The sequence below is a fragment of the Notothenia rossii genome, assembly GCF_949606895.1.
Source record: "Notothenia rossii genome assembly, chromosome: 1".
NCBI classification, from domain to species: domain Eukaryota; kingdom Metazoa; phylum Chordata; class Actinopteri; order Perciformes; family Nototheniidae; genus Notothenia; species Notothenia rossii.
Genome location: NC_136912.1, coordinates 12,320,741 through 12,337,700, shown reverse-complemented (window position 1 = coordinate 12,337,700; position 16,960 = coordinate 12,320,741). Strand labels below are relative to the sequence as shown.

The 16,960-nt window shown below is 43.6% G+C and overlaps 1 protein-coding gene across 2 annotated transcripts in view; it reads right to left on the bottom strand.

The window, feature by feature from the left end:
• The window catches only part of cntln (centlein, centrosomal protein), a 103,596-nt gene that overhangs the window by 49,295 nt on the left and 37,341 nt on the right, over window positions 1-16,960 (bottom strand). For both annotated transcript variants that reach the window (XM_079652057.1, XM_079652056.1), the window contains exons 11-13: window positions 12,270-12,377; window positions 9,334-9,455; window positions 4,194-4,310 (exon numbers count right to left, since the gene is read on the bottom strand). In XM_079652057.1, the coding sequence (XP_079508183.1) occupies window positions 4,194-4,310; window positions 9,334-9,455; window positions 12,270-12,377 (347 nt within the window). The remainder of the gene's footprint in view (window positions 1-4,193; window positions 4,311-9,333; window positions 9,456-12,269; window positions 12,378-16,960) is intronic.

Here is a 16,960-nt window from a genome sequence, read left to right as displayed (position 1 = left end):
TCATGGAGGGAGTTTGGGTGGATAAGCCACTGCTGTCAGCAAAAATGGTGACTGGTGGAGTTTACGTGTCTCAGTGCTGTATTCTAGCTCTGGGCGATGCAGTGGCAGAAGCTACAGTGAGTCTTTAACCGTTCTCCAGCCACAGGCCGGATGTGAGAAGTGGGGATTCAGGAACCACTGGTGGAAACAACCTAGGATGTCCACAATATTCCCTGTTCAAAAGGCTTGTTGATGCTGCTAGGTATTCTAACATGAAACAAAAAAAATCATAATTTTGTGTGTATTTATTTCACATGAAGAATAGAATTTGTAAATGTGTGCAAGTGAATACAACCGAGGGTCATTGGCTATTTAAATATGTGGAGAAAGCACAGTGCATTCTCTCCTGTCTGTTTGAAATAGTATTTCTGAGGTTTTGTTCTTTGGAATAACGGTGTTCTTTGTGCTCTAAATGTATCTTTGTATAGGACTAGCTAAGACTTAATGGCACACTGAAGCATACATTATAATTATTAAGTGCGACGCAATTTTTTTTTTAACAAAATAATTAATCTACAAAATAATTAATGACGGAAAAACCTTAGTTGTCGGATTTAAAAACATGCATAAAACATTCTGTTTGTGTGAGCAAATGTGTCCCTCCTCCAAATAAGCCTTGGTCCGGGGGGCAAAAGACTCTCATTACTTTTAATACCTTTAAAGCAAAATCAGATGAAACGATGAGAAATAGAGGAATATGAGGAACATCGTGGTAAACTTTATTAAACTTAATTAGTGTCAACGTCGCTTATTGGGGAGGTTCACGTTCATAATGGTCATTCTCTACAGAGGAGCTTACACTGCCGCTGCAGTGCAAATGATCTCAAAGGCTTTTTCCCCAGTAATCGCTGGCTAATTTATGCTTTGATGTCGTTTGAGTATAGCATCTTAAGTCTGAGGGCGCACTGCATGTGTTTATTCGGTTTATGGTGCCTAAATAATCCCTGCCTCTTACCAAAAGACCTTTAACAACAATTAACGAGCATGGACACGGAGTGCCGCAGACAGATGCATAATGAGGCAGATAAAACGATCCCACTGCGAATCCTCAAGCCCAGCCTGCCCGTAGTTGCTTTCCAGCCATCTACTACAACTACAAGGAAATCTCTATCAAAAAGCATCCTTGGTGTCAACTTGTTTATTTCTTCTGAGAGATTTTGTAAACAGTTTGAATGTTCAGAAATGGGTTTTCATATCTCATTTTGACCGTACATAATCACATGACTGTATCTGGAGGCAATAGGGAAGACCCAGAAATCGTAAGATGGCTATCATTAAGTGATTTAAATTCACTTGGGTATCCCATTTCTAATAGACTTCAGAGTTTGCCATAAATTTAAATATTGTCAACAGCTTGATAATTGTGTTGAGTAGAAGTTCAATGTTCAGTAAAGCAACAATGGAAGAGCTATGGCCTTTTAAGGCCTGAGGCATAATGCTGAACAATCACAAATGAATGTAATGTTCTGGTGTCCAAAAGCTTTCAGACTCACATGCCGTGACATGGAGAAGTTCGGTCTGTTTTTTTCAGGGCAAGTCAGAGACAATAAGAAGCAAAAGGACTCATTAGCCCCTGAGATAGGGGTACCCGTGCAACCACTGTACAAAGTAAATACAAATAATATGCATATCAGCCAATCTGTATCGGCCAACACATGACACAAGAAAGCATCCTTCTAATGGTTTTCTTTCATTTCCTTGAAAAATATTGTCAAGAAAAATGACTGCATCCTGAATTCATGAGAGATGAGAGAGCCAGTGAATCAGCCGATAGAGCAGACGAACAGACCCGGTTCACCTTCTGGCTCAACCTCTTTTTCAAGTGCAGAGATGAGAGGGGGGCCTGGGCTTCATAACCTTCTTTAACACTGCGGGGACCCACTGTGCAGGACTTAACCTAGCAATATTCATTCTGGGAAACGGTCATTTGGGCCTCAAGACAGTGTTTTAGAAATGCTTAATATGGCGGAGGTGATAGCGAGCATCTGTGCACAATATCATGACAATAAGGAAGAGCGAATGAGATTAAACAGAGACTCGCCTCGAAAAAACAGCCACACGGCATTTAAAGCTTAATAACAGGCCTTTATTTGGCCCTAAATTCTTCAGCTTCCAGGAGTTAATGAGCCATTAGTGTATCATTGCTAACACTTATCCGGCATAACCTTCACAAATACAAACATTAATGGAGTCAACAAAACAACAAGCAGTTACTGCCTTTCCACAAACCCCTGTTGTTGTTACACTGTTGGCCAAACGTTGCCTTTTCAGGGGTCTCTTAACAGAACTTTGCATTGCAGGGAAGTAAAGCTGTGTGATTAAGCTTTCTTTATCCATAGTCCCAAGAAACGCATCTGTTTCTGTTCCTTCTCCAACAACAGGTCTGAACCAAACAGGAGTGGAATAGAGATGGGAAGTTTGCTTTTGCTTAGTTTAACACACTGAGCAGCGTGAGTCCAGTTGGCTGCCTTGGAATGGAGATTTTTTTTTCTAAAGTACGAGTTTAAAGACCCTAGCCAAGTTTACTTTGCACCAGCCACCCGGGTAAGGAGGGGCCCTGGGGGGTGAGAGTGGAGGAGATGAGGTGGAGCTGCTCTGGGGAACATGAAGGGGATCAACACTAACCCCCGAGGACAGGCCAGTTCCCCCATCAGGAAAGAGGCCAGCCCTCACCATCCCTCGTGGTTTCCTTCACAGGTCACTTCCATGGACCCTACGTGTTCACTGTAGTCTGCTAACCCCCCCCCCCCCCTGCCCCAACCCAAGACTTTTCAGTTCTCAACTCCGCTCGGCTGTAGTCCTGTCCGGGCAGGCAGACGAATGGACATCCCTTAACAGGCAGCAGCGGCGGCACCAGGGCTGCTAGCCTGTAATTAGCTCGGACAGCTCAGGCTTGGAGAGAGGCAGCCGGGCTATATCATAATGAGCTCAGCTGGGATTAGGAGGACAGGGCAGGGGGGTGAGCAGAGGGAAAAGCAGAAGAGGGGGGCGTAGGGGGGGGGGGGGGCAAGTACCAGAAATCTGGCCTCTGCCTACTGCAGCATCACAGAGGTCCGGAGGGAGGCAGCTGGGAAGACAAGTAGGAAGAGGGGAAAAGGAGGGTACAGAGGCGTAGGAAAGAGGAGTGATAGGTGAGGAGAGGTGAAGGCTAGGGGAGATAGGGGGGAGGAAGAGTGTGGCTTTAGGCCAAGCTTTGTGTAGCATCATAGAGGGTCAGCCTTAGTTGTACGGCTACTGGGGCTTCTTTAGATCAAACAAGACGCTGGCTATACTACAGCCAGACCCAGACTCAAACACAAAGACAAGAGGAAAGGAAGAGAGAAGGAAAGACTAACCAACAAAGAGAGAATTTAAATGAAAAGCATCACTTGCAAAAAGTCATTTTGTAAGAAAAACTCCACATTGTGGGTCAAAGAGCGGGTCCAGCAGGTTGAGTTGAGGAAGGACTACTTGAAAAATATCACGTCAAAAAGTGAAACAGCAGCTTTCTGCGTTATTAAGTTATTAATGGATTACAGAAACATGCGTTACTCTCTTACTCAAACACACAGCTTACATCACACACTCAGTCCTAGGGTTAGGGTTAGGGTTTTAAAATGCTGCTTCTAAAATGTATACATTTAGCAGTTTGCACGTTGGGTGGCTAATTTCTATGTATGTTTGAAGGTTGTGCCGTGTGACAGCTGTTGACCTAACATCACTACTAGGTCAACATTTGAGCTAATACCACTACCACAGATTACTCAATTAAATAGGCTATAAAGTATCTTATTGACACTCACTTAGCAATAGGACCACAGTTTGGCATAAATGTTCCATTAAAAATGCAATTATTTCACAAAGACACAGCCAGGGATTCTGATAATGTGATTTTTCTTCCTGCACTTTTATGTGTGAATTTTTGGGCAGCCAATTTGACAAATGAGTCTAATGATCTTGCTTTGGCCCCTGCTGGCTGGTAATGATGTGGAGGGCTAGGCGGATGCTGTGAAGTTGGGAAGGGCACACTCAAATGTTAACACCCAGAAAACAAGAAGGGACAGTGGGAGTGCGTATACACGTGTAAGAGAGAGGAAGACAGTTTTTAAAAGACACACTACAGGGTTGGTGTTATCTCTGTTTCAGACGGGAAACTTTCACAGCAGGTGACTTACTTTTCAGTGCAAAGTTTCCTGTTCAGGTTTTTTAAGTAGGCCAGTTCATTCCACACTCCGTCACTGTTCTCCTGTCTGAGCTGCCACGGTTCTGCACGCTGCGTCCTTCCACCTGGTCTGGAGACAAAGGTACAAAATGTAGAGGCAAGCAAAAGCCTACATGTAAATTGATCACTTATAGCACACACAAACATGTAAAGCAAACATACTAACAAGGGAAGATTGTTGGCGGTGTATATCATCTCGCTGCCTCTGGTCAATTCACAAGGGGTATCGAGGCCCCTTAGTCTCACTCTGCTTTAGTTATTCAGCCATCTTTAGCAGTATTCAAATGAGAGGCCTTGACTCTGACATTTCGGTGGCAAATCATGTTCACACGTATGCATGTTTGTTAAAGCCCAGGGCACTGCCCGTGTGGCGGGGCGTCGGACCATTCCCTGTGTGCCATGCAAATGTAAATAATGGCGAAAAACACACACTCGCAAACGAGGTCATTCAAATGTCTACACCTCACTTATGAATACTTAATGACACTTTGTGCTCAGTGGCTGCCCCCTGCATTGAACTTCCCCTTCAACACACACACACACACAATGTCCCTACAGGTCTCCACTGCATCCCTGTTCACATCGTCAATGAGTCATGACGCATTCAGTTCTAATCAGCCTTTCAGAAACACACATAATACAATTTGTGTCACCCACAAACACATTCTACAGTTTTACTCAATCAATGAGCTAACGGTTTGGAAATGGATTGTGGGGTCCCTACTATTGCAAAGGGCTCTTTTCCCGTGGTCATTATTGACAGTGCAGACACAGCCACGCTACGCTAATACTACTTAAACCCTGGTGCCCGGAGTTGGAGGCTACTGAGGAACAGCAAATGTTTTCATTTAATACCGCTAATGCCCCTGTGAGCAATTTAGAGCCCTTGAACTTCTTGGTAGTGTGTGTCCATGAGTGAATATGTGTGCTATCTGTGGGTTTAGGGTTAGTTTCCCAGAGTGAAAAACCTACTTAATAGATCATCTTGCTGTGTAGTCACAGAGATTGATACACTTTTGCTCATTCTACAGCCAAGCACACAGTGTATTCACCCTGAGCCATCTTAAGACCGCCTAGAGCTGTAAAAGTACATGATATTTTACCCACAGCTCGGTTTCAATTCTCTCTCTGTGATTTTTTTAAAGATGTAATGTATCAACTGCATTCCTTATGAAAGGTGTATGAAGCTTTATTAAGTCACGGTAAAGGATTTTTAAGCGTTTTAATTTGTTTACAGTGGGCCTAAAAGCTGTTGAACATGAAACCATGAGAGAGCTATCTTCTTCAGGCCTCAGCGCTTCCTCCCCAATGGTATCCTAGTTTCCATTATTAAGCAGGAGGAAATAGAGAGAACTTTTCCACGCTGCTGCGGCTAATTGCTCCGATTCAGGGGGAATCTGTTTATGGGCGCAACTTTGATCAGAGTACGGATGCTTTAATAACCTTTAATTTTATTTGCTCACCCTCATCATCGCCAGTCTGATTAAAAAACTTTTTCCCTTCTCTAATATAAATACGAAGTTGGCTTTTTTCCCCCTCTCCTCCATGCCATTTTGGGAGAATATCGTGGTAATGGTGAATGGCAGGGTGGTTTCACTGGGACCGGCTAACTGCGCACCACCTGCATGTTAATGAGCCAATGGACGCTACGTCTGCTTTTTGATTGGCTGATAGCTCTATCACGGGTGGGACTGGTTACTTATATTAGTGACGTAATTCAGCAGCTGATAAATAAATCAACGCATTTTTTAATCCCTGATAATAAGAGTTAAAGATTGATATCTTGACAAATAATTATGTCTAAGACCAATATATTTTTGTATATTAACTGAAGTATTTGTAAGTACAGGTGAGGAGGTATTCTTTACTTATGATGCAACCAATAGTTTTAAGACCTGCTGTTCATATATAATCATGTGTTTACTTGTTCACGGTAGGAACATTTGTGAACCTTTGACTGTCTGCCCATCTTTTTGCAGTGCAGAACAATTCTTAATGATGACATGCAACTCCTGATGGTCCAAATGCCCAGCACCACATGGCCAAGTGTATGTTTACTTTGTTTGAAAGAGAGAAAAAAAGCCAAGAATCCTGTAAATATAAAAATAGGCAAGATTTTTTCTCTGTCTTGATGCAAGGTTTAATCCGTCTCTTAAATCATCCTTTAACTTCAATAACAAGTGTTTCTATGTTTTTATTGTGTTATCTTCTAATGTCCTGAGTGTAAAGGTAACAGATCCAGGACACTGGCATAAGTGTGTGGGATGTAAGGGGGCGGGAACATCGTAGTCTTATCTTTTGGTCCTGCACACAAAAGAGGAACAAAAACGACCCCCCGCATCTTTCCAAAAAGGCAACAACACAGCATGGAAGCTACCGGGAGATCCCTAACAAGCTCGAAATGCAATGAGACTCGACGCCTATCCCCACTGACTTGTTAGGGCCCTGATTTCCCAGCACTAATGGGAGTATTTAAGTCATTTTCTATTGTCTCTCATTCAGGCTGGCATTACCCCAGTGGGTGTAACAGCTATTTAAGGATGGGGCTTAATGCCAAATGAATGCCAGGATCATAACATTGAGTGACTGGCTGGTGCCATGGAGGGCTCTGACTGAAAAGGGCAAAGCTGCTTATTGGATCAATTTGATGTCAAATCAGTAATCAAATACAAATACACTGACACTGACACAACTGGATTTGTAGATATTGGTAGCTTTCTACCCATAACCCCATTGCCTTATCACATAAACACTTTTTTTCCCCCCATCACAAAATCAAGGCAGTGTTTGACCAAAGCATTTATTTCAATGCATTTTGATAACCTGCAAAAACGTGGAACAGAAGCACATTTTGATGTAGACTGAGAGTTTTCTCTCTCTACATCTCTCCGTCTTTGTTCCCACTGTCTGAGACACATGCTGTTGAGCCGCGCTGAGCTGACATGAGCCGAGTCGAGCCCAGCGCTGAACACGCTCCCTCACTCTCTTCACTTTCACACGGGCTCACATTGCACTGCTGTTTTCTTTAATTAACCCGGAGAGAAAACAGCTGACGGGGTCAACACTTAGCTCCCGTGCGGCCACCAAACATATGCACCTTTAGTTACATTTTTTTAAATTGACTCCCTAATGCTGTTGGAGAAAAGAAACAGAAAAAGTGGGCAAAGACTGGTGGAGACAATGGAGAGGAAAGGCTCTCATGTTAATGACACTTTCCAGCACATTTTCCGCTTTGTGTAAAAATCCTGTGGTTCCTGGTGAAGATAACAGGTTGAAGGCAGGAAATGGACTTCTCCCCTCCTCAACTTCCCTCCTCCCTCCACAGGCCTTCTCAAACACCTTGCACCCCCCCAGGACCAGACACCTCCAGCCTCTGGCTCTCACATCCTAATGAACGCTGAGGGAGAAGAGACGTAGAAGCGCACAAAGACTTGGCACAAAACGTCCCAAATTGACTGGGCTTAAAACCTTAGAGCTTTTCAAAGGCAAAGGAAGGTATTTCTTCCTACTTTCCCAAATCCAGCACTCAGGCCTTGTCAGACAACATGTGGAGAGCAATGAGTCCCTTAGACTATTTGTGAGTAGTTTCAGAGGGTTGTAGCATTTCACAAGGGCATTCAACATAAGGCAAGGTGAGTTATGTGCTTAGAAACATCTCTCGCTGCCTGCTGCTGGGTGGAGCTGGAAGGTATCCAAGTTACTTTGTGTAAGCATGCAGAGGGATTTCAGGCATTTACTACGTGCTCACCAATATGTCCGGTGTGTTGTGTGAGATTATCAATCGATCAATCAATCAATCAATCACATATTATTATAGATTTTAAGCCCAATATCAATTATATAATTTAATTGTACTAATATAATAACTAATACTAATACAAAAAGTTAACATACATATATTTTTAAGTATCAGTCTGAATGTTAGAAAATATAATGTTTATATATACAGTGGGGCAAAAAAGTATTTAGTCAGCCACCAATTGTGCAAGTTCTCCCACTTAAAAAGATGAGAGAGGCCTGTACCTTTCATCCTAGGTATACCTCAACTATGAGAGACAAAATGAGAAAAAAATGTTTTTACCAAAAAGTTCTATTTTGGTTTCATCTGACCATATGACATTCTCCCAATCCTCTTCTGGATCATCTAAATGCTCTCTAGCAAACTTCAGACGGGCCTGGACATGTACTGGCTTAAGCAGGGGGACACGTCTGGCACTGCAGGATTTGAGTCCCTGGCGGCGTAGTGTGTTACTGATGGTAGCCTTTGTTACTTTGGTCCCAGCTCTCTGCAGGTCATTGACTAGGTCCCCCCGTGTGGTTCTGGGATTTTTGCTCACCGTTCTTGTGATCATTTTGACCCCACGGGGTGAGATCTTGCATGGAGCCCCAGATCGAGGGAGATTATCAGTGGTCTTGTATGTCTTCCATTTTCTAATAATTGCTCTCACAGTTGATTTCTTCACACCAAGCTGCTTACCTATTGCAGATTCAGTCTTCCCAGCCTGGTGCAGGTCTACAATTGTGTTTCTGGTGTCCTTTGACAGCTCTTTGGTCTTGTCCATAGTGGAGTTTGGAGTGTGACTGTTTGAGGATGTGGACAGGTGTCTTTTATACTGATAACGAGTTCAAACAGGTGCCATTAATACAGTTAACAAGTGGAGGACAGAGGAGGCTCTTAAAGAAGAAGTTACAGGTCTGTGAGAGCCAGAAATCTTGTTTGTTTGTAGGTGACCAAATACTTATTTTCCACCATAATTTGCAAATAAATTCTTTAAAAATCAAACAATGTGATTTTCTGGATTTTTTTTTCTCATTCTGTCTCTCAGAGTTGAGGTATACCTAGGATGAAAATTACAGGCCTCTCTCATCTTTTTAAGTGGGAGAACTTGCACAATTGGTGGCTGACTAAATACTTTTTTGCCCCACTGTATATGAAAAGAAAATGAAGATGGATCCAAGTGGATATCAACAGTCTTGCAGGTGCCGCCAAAAACAAACTGTATGTTGGGCCGAACCACAGCATAAGGCACATAGGTCCATTTTGTCACATTATTGAAGTCACTTTTTAACTGAACATCCAACAGAGTACTTACAAGCCCTTTGATTTCTCCATCTCCTTCAGCTGCTCTCTGACTGTCTTGTAGTTGCTCTGAATCAGACCCAGGCGTTCACGGCGCTTATCGTGAGCCTTCCTCAGCTCTTCATTCTCCTCGATCTGTAACACACAGCGACAAGATATTTTTTTTCTCAAAAAGTTGTACATGTCAAATGGCACATAAATTAACTGAAATGCGGAGTAGGCCTCCTTCACACCGGCACAGCAGTGTGGCAGGGAAGCTGAGAAAAGCCCCTCACCCTCTACATATTTAAACTGGTGTACAGCTGAAACACCTTGACAGAAAGCAGCAGGTTTCTTCTCTCTCCTCACCTTTCTCCCTGACAAGTGCTTCCACTCTCACCGGGCAACTGAGACATCATTAAGGGACGACATTTACACCACGAATCAATGATGCCACAGAACACCGAGCAGACACACACTCGAAACTCACTCACTGGAGTTACTAACTGATAACCAGCATGTGTTGTGTTGGAGGGGGCTGTAGCGGTGGGTTGTTGCTGACACTGTTGTTGACAGCTATTAAAACCCTGCAAGATTGGGCTCCGGCTTTAAAGAAGGAGTAAGGGAAGCAACATATAGATTTTTCTTGTCAGGGGCACCCCTCCTCCCCATCACACTGACCTTAACAGCGAGGGCGATGGAGAAAACACTTTCAAAAAGGCAGGACAAACAGAGGTGGAAAGAGAGCAAAGGCAGAGAGAAAGGCGTCGGATGAAAAAAGAAGGAAGAGGAAGAGAGAGAACAGAGAAATTAGAAAGGGAAGAGAGAGAGAGAGAGCAGCGCAAAAGAGAAAGTGAAAGGGAGAGTGCAGGACAGGTTTCTGCTTGAGTGGCCAGGGCTGGGGAGAGTTGTCGAGCGCTTTCTGAAGGGAAGGAGCTTGTTTACTGCTGATATGACACGGCTGCCCTGCAGAGAGGGAAATGCGAGCCCTCAGCCCTGTTATTATTAACAAGGACAAAGAGAACAGGGAGAGCGCACAAACATTCACCGGACACACAACAGGTACACACACACACACACACACACACACACACACACACACACACACACACACACACACACACACACACACACACACACACACACACACACACACACACACACACACACACACACACACACACACACACACACACACACACACACACACACACACACACACACACACACACACACACACACACACACACACACACACACACACACACACACACACTGTGACAAGTATGGATTTTTCCTGGTGCGGATTATTCACAGAGGACATCTGCAAGACATCCTCGGCCCCTTCAAGCTGCCCCCAACCTCTCAAAAACAAGGCTCTAATGAAAGGGGCCAGACCAGGGCAGTGTTAACGGGTGGAACTAGGAGCTGGGGGAGGACACAGAAGAGTTGAGGCTGACTGATGGAGGGGTTGAGGCGGGGCAGGATGGAGCAAGTGGCAGGGCATTAGCCACATCATGGCTTCCCAGGCTCCTTACAGCGCTTCCCCTGGGCAGCCCAGTTCTGGTCATCAGGCCACAGACCCTTGCCCACAGATCAATACACGCCCTTACTCAGCCAGCATACACATCTGTGGACGTTCTCAAGCTGAAAAATAATTACACAGCAACAACTACTGTTTACTTGAAAGTGTGCGGAAGAGAAAAAAAGAGGCCATTATTATGAGAATTGTTTGTTTGTCTGCTGCAGTTAGACGCTAAGGTCAAAATGTCAATGGTACAGGCTGGTGTACCCAATTTGAAAGGCAGTCTTTTGGAAAGAATTGGAAAGGATCAAGTGGAGAACGTGGAACTGGACTGAGTGATGAACTGTAGTCGCAGATGTAGCTGATGGAGGTCATTTTGCTCAATGCCAGATCAAAGCAAAGGACGTTACCAATACACCACGCTCTGAACTTAAGCTTTCATTCATGTGGCCACTGATGTTAGATGCCAATCACAGACTTCCTGTGCATACCTTTGCTAAATGCCCCTCAACTGGCAGACACGTAAATGGCACCATTAACTAAGACAGTCATGCGTGTGGTCTGAATCCACACTGAGCATTAACGTCCGACTAGGTGTCTGCCAGTGATGTAATTCAGACACTCCAGATCTGACAAGAAAATGATGCCTAATGTGTTCCTGGGATTGTGTTCAAAGGGAGATGACCTCTGCATAATCACTCACTCACTCACTCACTGGTCAGCCTGCAAGATGGAAAGGAGAAAGAAAGGAGCAAAGCTTCTTGGTAAAGTCAAATTAAACGAGGTTTGTGTCAGTGGAATATATACTATTCCGATATATAACAAGAGAAAGTTAAGGTATTTTTGGGAATGAAGAATAATGGGAGAAAGACCTCATAGATCATGTGAAGGTTAAAGGACCAATAAAGCTGATTTGTTTAAGGTGAAGGAAAAAAATGCTTTATCCACTTTCACCAGAGCAGCTCATCTCCTGCTGCTTCACTGCCCACGCACGCTCTGTTCGTGTGTGGACACATAGGTATTTGTGTGTGAAAGACACTATAAGAGAAGGTCATGGAGGAGGCAGTGGCAGCGGTAGTGCAATTGAACCCTTTGGAGACCGTGACTGTAACACACCTTTGAACAGCGCGGCATCTGATAGCAGCAATCATATATAAGATAGTGGAGGGCCGGCGCAACAAGCAGTGTCTGTGTATTCCTCCACGCTATCAGCTGGACACCACTATGTCATTGAATGTGCCCAATTCAGCAAACAATCCCTTCTGGTAAGTCATTGGAGGAAACAGTGATATTATCACAGAAAATGCACCAACGAATGATGATTGTAGGCTGCAGGAATCATAAAGTTAGAAGGACTGTAAAGAAGAGTAGGGGGATACATTGATTAAAGCTGATGAGAGAAAAGGAAAATACATTATGAGTATTCATCCCTGTAAGCTAGTTACCTTCAACTGCAGCAGCTCCTCAAGGTCTTGAATCCTCTGTTCCGCGCCTCTTCCCAACTCCACACTGCTGGCTGGGGACAGAGACCTGGATCGCTGCACTGGTGCACCCTGGGATAGGTAGGCAGAGAAGCACTGGGGTGAGAACTCGAGCACACTTCACTTACGGGCACAGAGCCATGCAACAATTAACATCTGCAGAAAACACTGAGTGAATGCCAATAATGGAATCATTCATGTTCATTCCATTCCCCTCTCACCTTAGGGGTAAAACATGCACATTGTCTCCGTCGGTACACACATATGCACACAAACAAACACGCTATCAGAGGAATAAAGCAAGCGGGCTGGAGCAGCAGTCCGCAGAAGCTGAAGGGAGGAGGTTCAGATCTGTGTGTGTGAGTATGTGTGTGTTTGGAAGTGGGAGAGCGGCAAAGGTTTCTCCCTGCGACTGGCTAATGAGTATGTTCATTTCCATTTACATTGTTTCTTTGACAATAATGATGTCCCATTAGGGAGACTAAAGGGGCTATAGATTCCAGAATGTGCTGGGCTTCATTACAAGAGGTGGGCAGGGAGGCCGCTCTAATTGCTCTACCAGGGGCCTCCAGGTTACACTTGATAGGACAACTGGAAGAGCCGCCATTTGGGGGGGGGGGGGGGGGGGGGGACGGTTTGCTTTCCAGCCTCTTCTGTAGAAATAAATAAAGGAGTGCTGGGGCTGCGCTGGAGAAAAAGCAGTGGGAACAATATGCTAGTGGAATATGAATATGGGAGGAGAGGAGGCCCCCCGCGGTGCCAGGCAGGGCTGACCAGATGGCAGGGTAAAATATGCAATGCCACTAAACGTACAACAGTCCTTGGGCTGGAGTGGTTGAGGAATGAGGAGGGTTATGATAGGACGGTGGATCAATAAGCTCCCATCTGGGGAAAATGTGTACCGATGGCTGCTGAAGCATTACGGTTTTTAGAGTTACTTAGTAGTAGAAACGGCAAGTGTATTTCAATAATACAGCATTCATTTAAACGTTTTAATGATAATAAAGAAAGTAACTATGGATATGATATAACTTGAACTCTCTTTCAATAGAGTAAGAGAAACATTTTTATTTTAGTTGAAACAAACTGTAAGGATTTATATCAAGTTGTTTAAGAGGAAAGAAGACAGTCAACAATGTTGTCCGACTCCGTCTCCTTAATCACGTCTCCTGTGTATCCTTTTTGTTATAGTATCTTTTCCATGGGTATCAAATTTGAATCCTTCACGGGAGAGGCGAACCCTGTCCGTAACAATGAAAACAATTAAGGACATAATTGCCTTAATGTCTATAAAAATCCCGGCCAAAATTGGGGTTGATATTATCAACATAAATGAGGGTTATAACGATACTTCATTCATATTTATGTCACTTGTCTAGCAACATTTTTTAATCTCCTTTAATCCCTATTAATACATGTGTTGACTAATTTGCATTTGACAAAACATGGATGAAAAAGAAGTATGCAAGAGTGTTTGGGAATGTGCCCTAGAGCTACAGTTGACTTCAGTGACCTGGTGTGCCCGGTTCAGCTATCATGCCTGCATGGGAACCAACCATGTGTTCTAACTCAGCCTTAATGACTCTATGCAACTAATTAGCAGATTGATCTGCATATTCCTGATGAGTGGCAGGCCAACTGGCTTAGCCTGTATGTGCATGGGGGACACTGAGAGGCCAAAAGGGGAATCCAAATCAAGTGGAAGCCCTAAACTAGTAGCAGTGAAGACAACTAACTATAAAGTATGACCTGAATGAAGGATTCATTCTAATTAGGGTTTTGGTGGATTTATTTCAGCTGAATATTAATAATAATAATAATAATAATAATAGATTTAATTTGATAGCGCTTTTACAGGTGCTCAAAGACGCTTTACAGAGTAATAGTGAAAAGAAAAGAGAAGAAAGGAACAACAAATAAATATATAGTTAAAGTTAAAGTCAAATAATACAAAAACAATCACACATGAAAAGCCAGATTGAAGAGGTGAGTCTTTGTGAGTTGTTTGAAGGTGGTGAGGTCGGTGCAGTCTCTGATGGGTTGTGGGAGTGAGTTCCAGAGGGAGGGGGCAGCGACGGAGAAGGCTCTGTCCCCCCAGGTCCGGTGATTGGTGCGGGTGGGGATGGATAGGAGGTTGGCTTCTGATGAGCGGAGGCAGCGGGAAGGGGTGTGGTGGTGCAGCAAGTCTGTGAGGTAAGGGGGGGTGGGGGCTGGTTGTTGAGGGCTTTGTAAGTAATGAAGAGGATTTTGAAGTGGATTCTTTGACGGACATTCCATCAAGAATCGGAATATTCCATCAAGAAACTGCCGTTTGCTTTTGACAAACGCCTGAGATTTGGCGCAGATGTTCTCTCTGGTCCAGTTGGACGCCTGTCTGCTACACGTTCACTCGACACATGAATGCTTTCTGTCTGTGTTGGAAGCTCTATGTTGTGACACCGTTGTTAATGTTCCACAAGACACGCCTGAAAGATAACAAGCTGAGAACACGAGGCACAGAAAGACGCGCCCCGCTCTCTACCTCCGCTCGGCAGCTGCTTGGCGGCCATGACCTGACCTGTGCATCGCACCCTGTAATGGCTCTGCAACACGAGAGTGCAACGCTGATGGAAGGGAGGGGGGCATACAGTAAGAGGGAAATGAGGAGAGAGGCCCAAATCTAAACAGAGTGTCTATGCAAGCAGCAGCAGTAATACACTTTCTGAGTGGTCAGTGTCACTGGCTGAGGAGCAAAGAAGAAGCATTTCATCTGCTGCTGCCTCCCTCCCTCGTCCAGCCTCTCTCTCCATCTACCAGAGAGAGGGGTCACTGTCATCAATGGGGCTTCTTATCATCGCAAAAACCGAATGAGTGCATCTGGAGCTCTAAAAGCTGAACTTTTTCAGCTTATAGGTCGAAGAGGAATGTTGATGACCAGTCGAGGACAAGACACATACATACATAGAGAGACAGACTTCTAAGTGCAAAACATACATATACACAAACTCATGTTCTCCGACATCTTTGAAAAGGAGCAGAAACTCTACTTATGTGGCACCATTCCAAATGGATTTGAATGTACGAAATAAAAATGAATGTAACTTTTATTAATCACTAAGGTTTTAACAATTGTTCTACAGCATGTAGAACATTGCATGTTTTGAACCACGGTGAACTGCTCGTCGCCTCGGCCAATAATCACATTTCACTTTCGGTACTTACTAGAAACAGCTGCAAATGGGGTCCTAGGTGGAAGCGGTGGGCTGCACAGAAGGCTCATCTCATCAGCTTTTGACCTTGTAGACTGGTATTATTGTTTAAATGGAGGGTAATGATGCATAACAGGTTTATGGCCTCTTAGGAGCAACTACATATTCGGATATTACCCAACCAATAGCGACAACTACTCAAGATGCTCACTTTTTTTTTTATAACGTTAAAGGTCGAAAAGGATTTCTGGAGTTGACATGATACCTAAAGCTATTGAACTAAGGTTTTACAAGTGGTTTGACTGTGTAGACTAGGGAGCATTAGGTATTGTATATAGCCGGTGGCTGCTTAAATAAAGAGTGTTAGCCCACTCCTCCTGTAGCAGCCTTAGAAGCATAGCTGCTTTATAATCATCACTCAGGGAGAAAAGCAAAAAGTGTTCAGAATGAAAAAGAACCTGAACTATGGAAACTGAATCTAAAATCAGATCTTAAACATGAATTCACTTTTATTAGAAGTTATTTAATGTAAGTCTTTTCCTTTGTCAATCCTTCTCTATTTTTCATTTGAAATGATATTGTACAAAACCGAATGAGTGAATAAAATAAAAAATATTGATTTGAACAAATATTGAACAAATACATGTTTCAGTTCAGGGTTCCATGGGAGCAAGATAGATTTGCAATTTTGATTCAATCCCTGCTGACCCTCTCTCTATATGGCCAAGCTTCTGTTTTTATGAACGGCAGATTTTAAAATCCATTTGTAAATGTATGTACGCCACAGATGTGTGTTTATGTGGTAAGGGTCAGGAGCAAGAATAACTACAGTTTTATTAGGTTGCGCACATTGGTATAACACACTGATTCACATGTTAAAGCAATCAGAATATGATCCATGTTTTGATTAGTCGAACAAAGAATCAAAAATGTTTTGTGTAGAAAATAGTCCCACACTAATTTAAAGTATTGGCAGAATAATCCAAAAATAATAAATAATAGGTGCATCAAAACAGACGGATTGTGTGTGTGTGTGTGTGTGTGTGTGTGTGTGTGTGTGTGTGTGTGTGTGTGTGTGTGTGTGTGTGTGTGTGTGTGTGTGTGTGTGTGTGTGTGTGTGTGTGTGTGTGTGTGTGTGTGTGTGTGTGTGTGTGTGTGTGTGTGTGTGTGTGTGTGTGTGTGTGTGTCCTAGGGCGAACATCACAGAGTATCCCGAAAATGGAAGCACATCAAATCATGTCAATACTGTTTATGTATTTTGCGCAATATAAATGCATTACATGTATAAACTGCCTGAACCAAAGCACCTCCAATAAAGCTTTAATGAGGACAGCTGTATAAATCAAACAATGTGTCTCCAGGCCAGCTTTAAAGTGAGTGAGGCCATCTAGAAGCATGTCCTGCCAAACTTATGAGTTGAATACAGAGAAGATCAAAAGCTTCTTTCTTGTTCATAATGTACTGTTG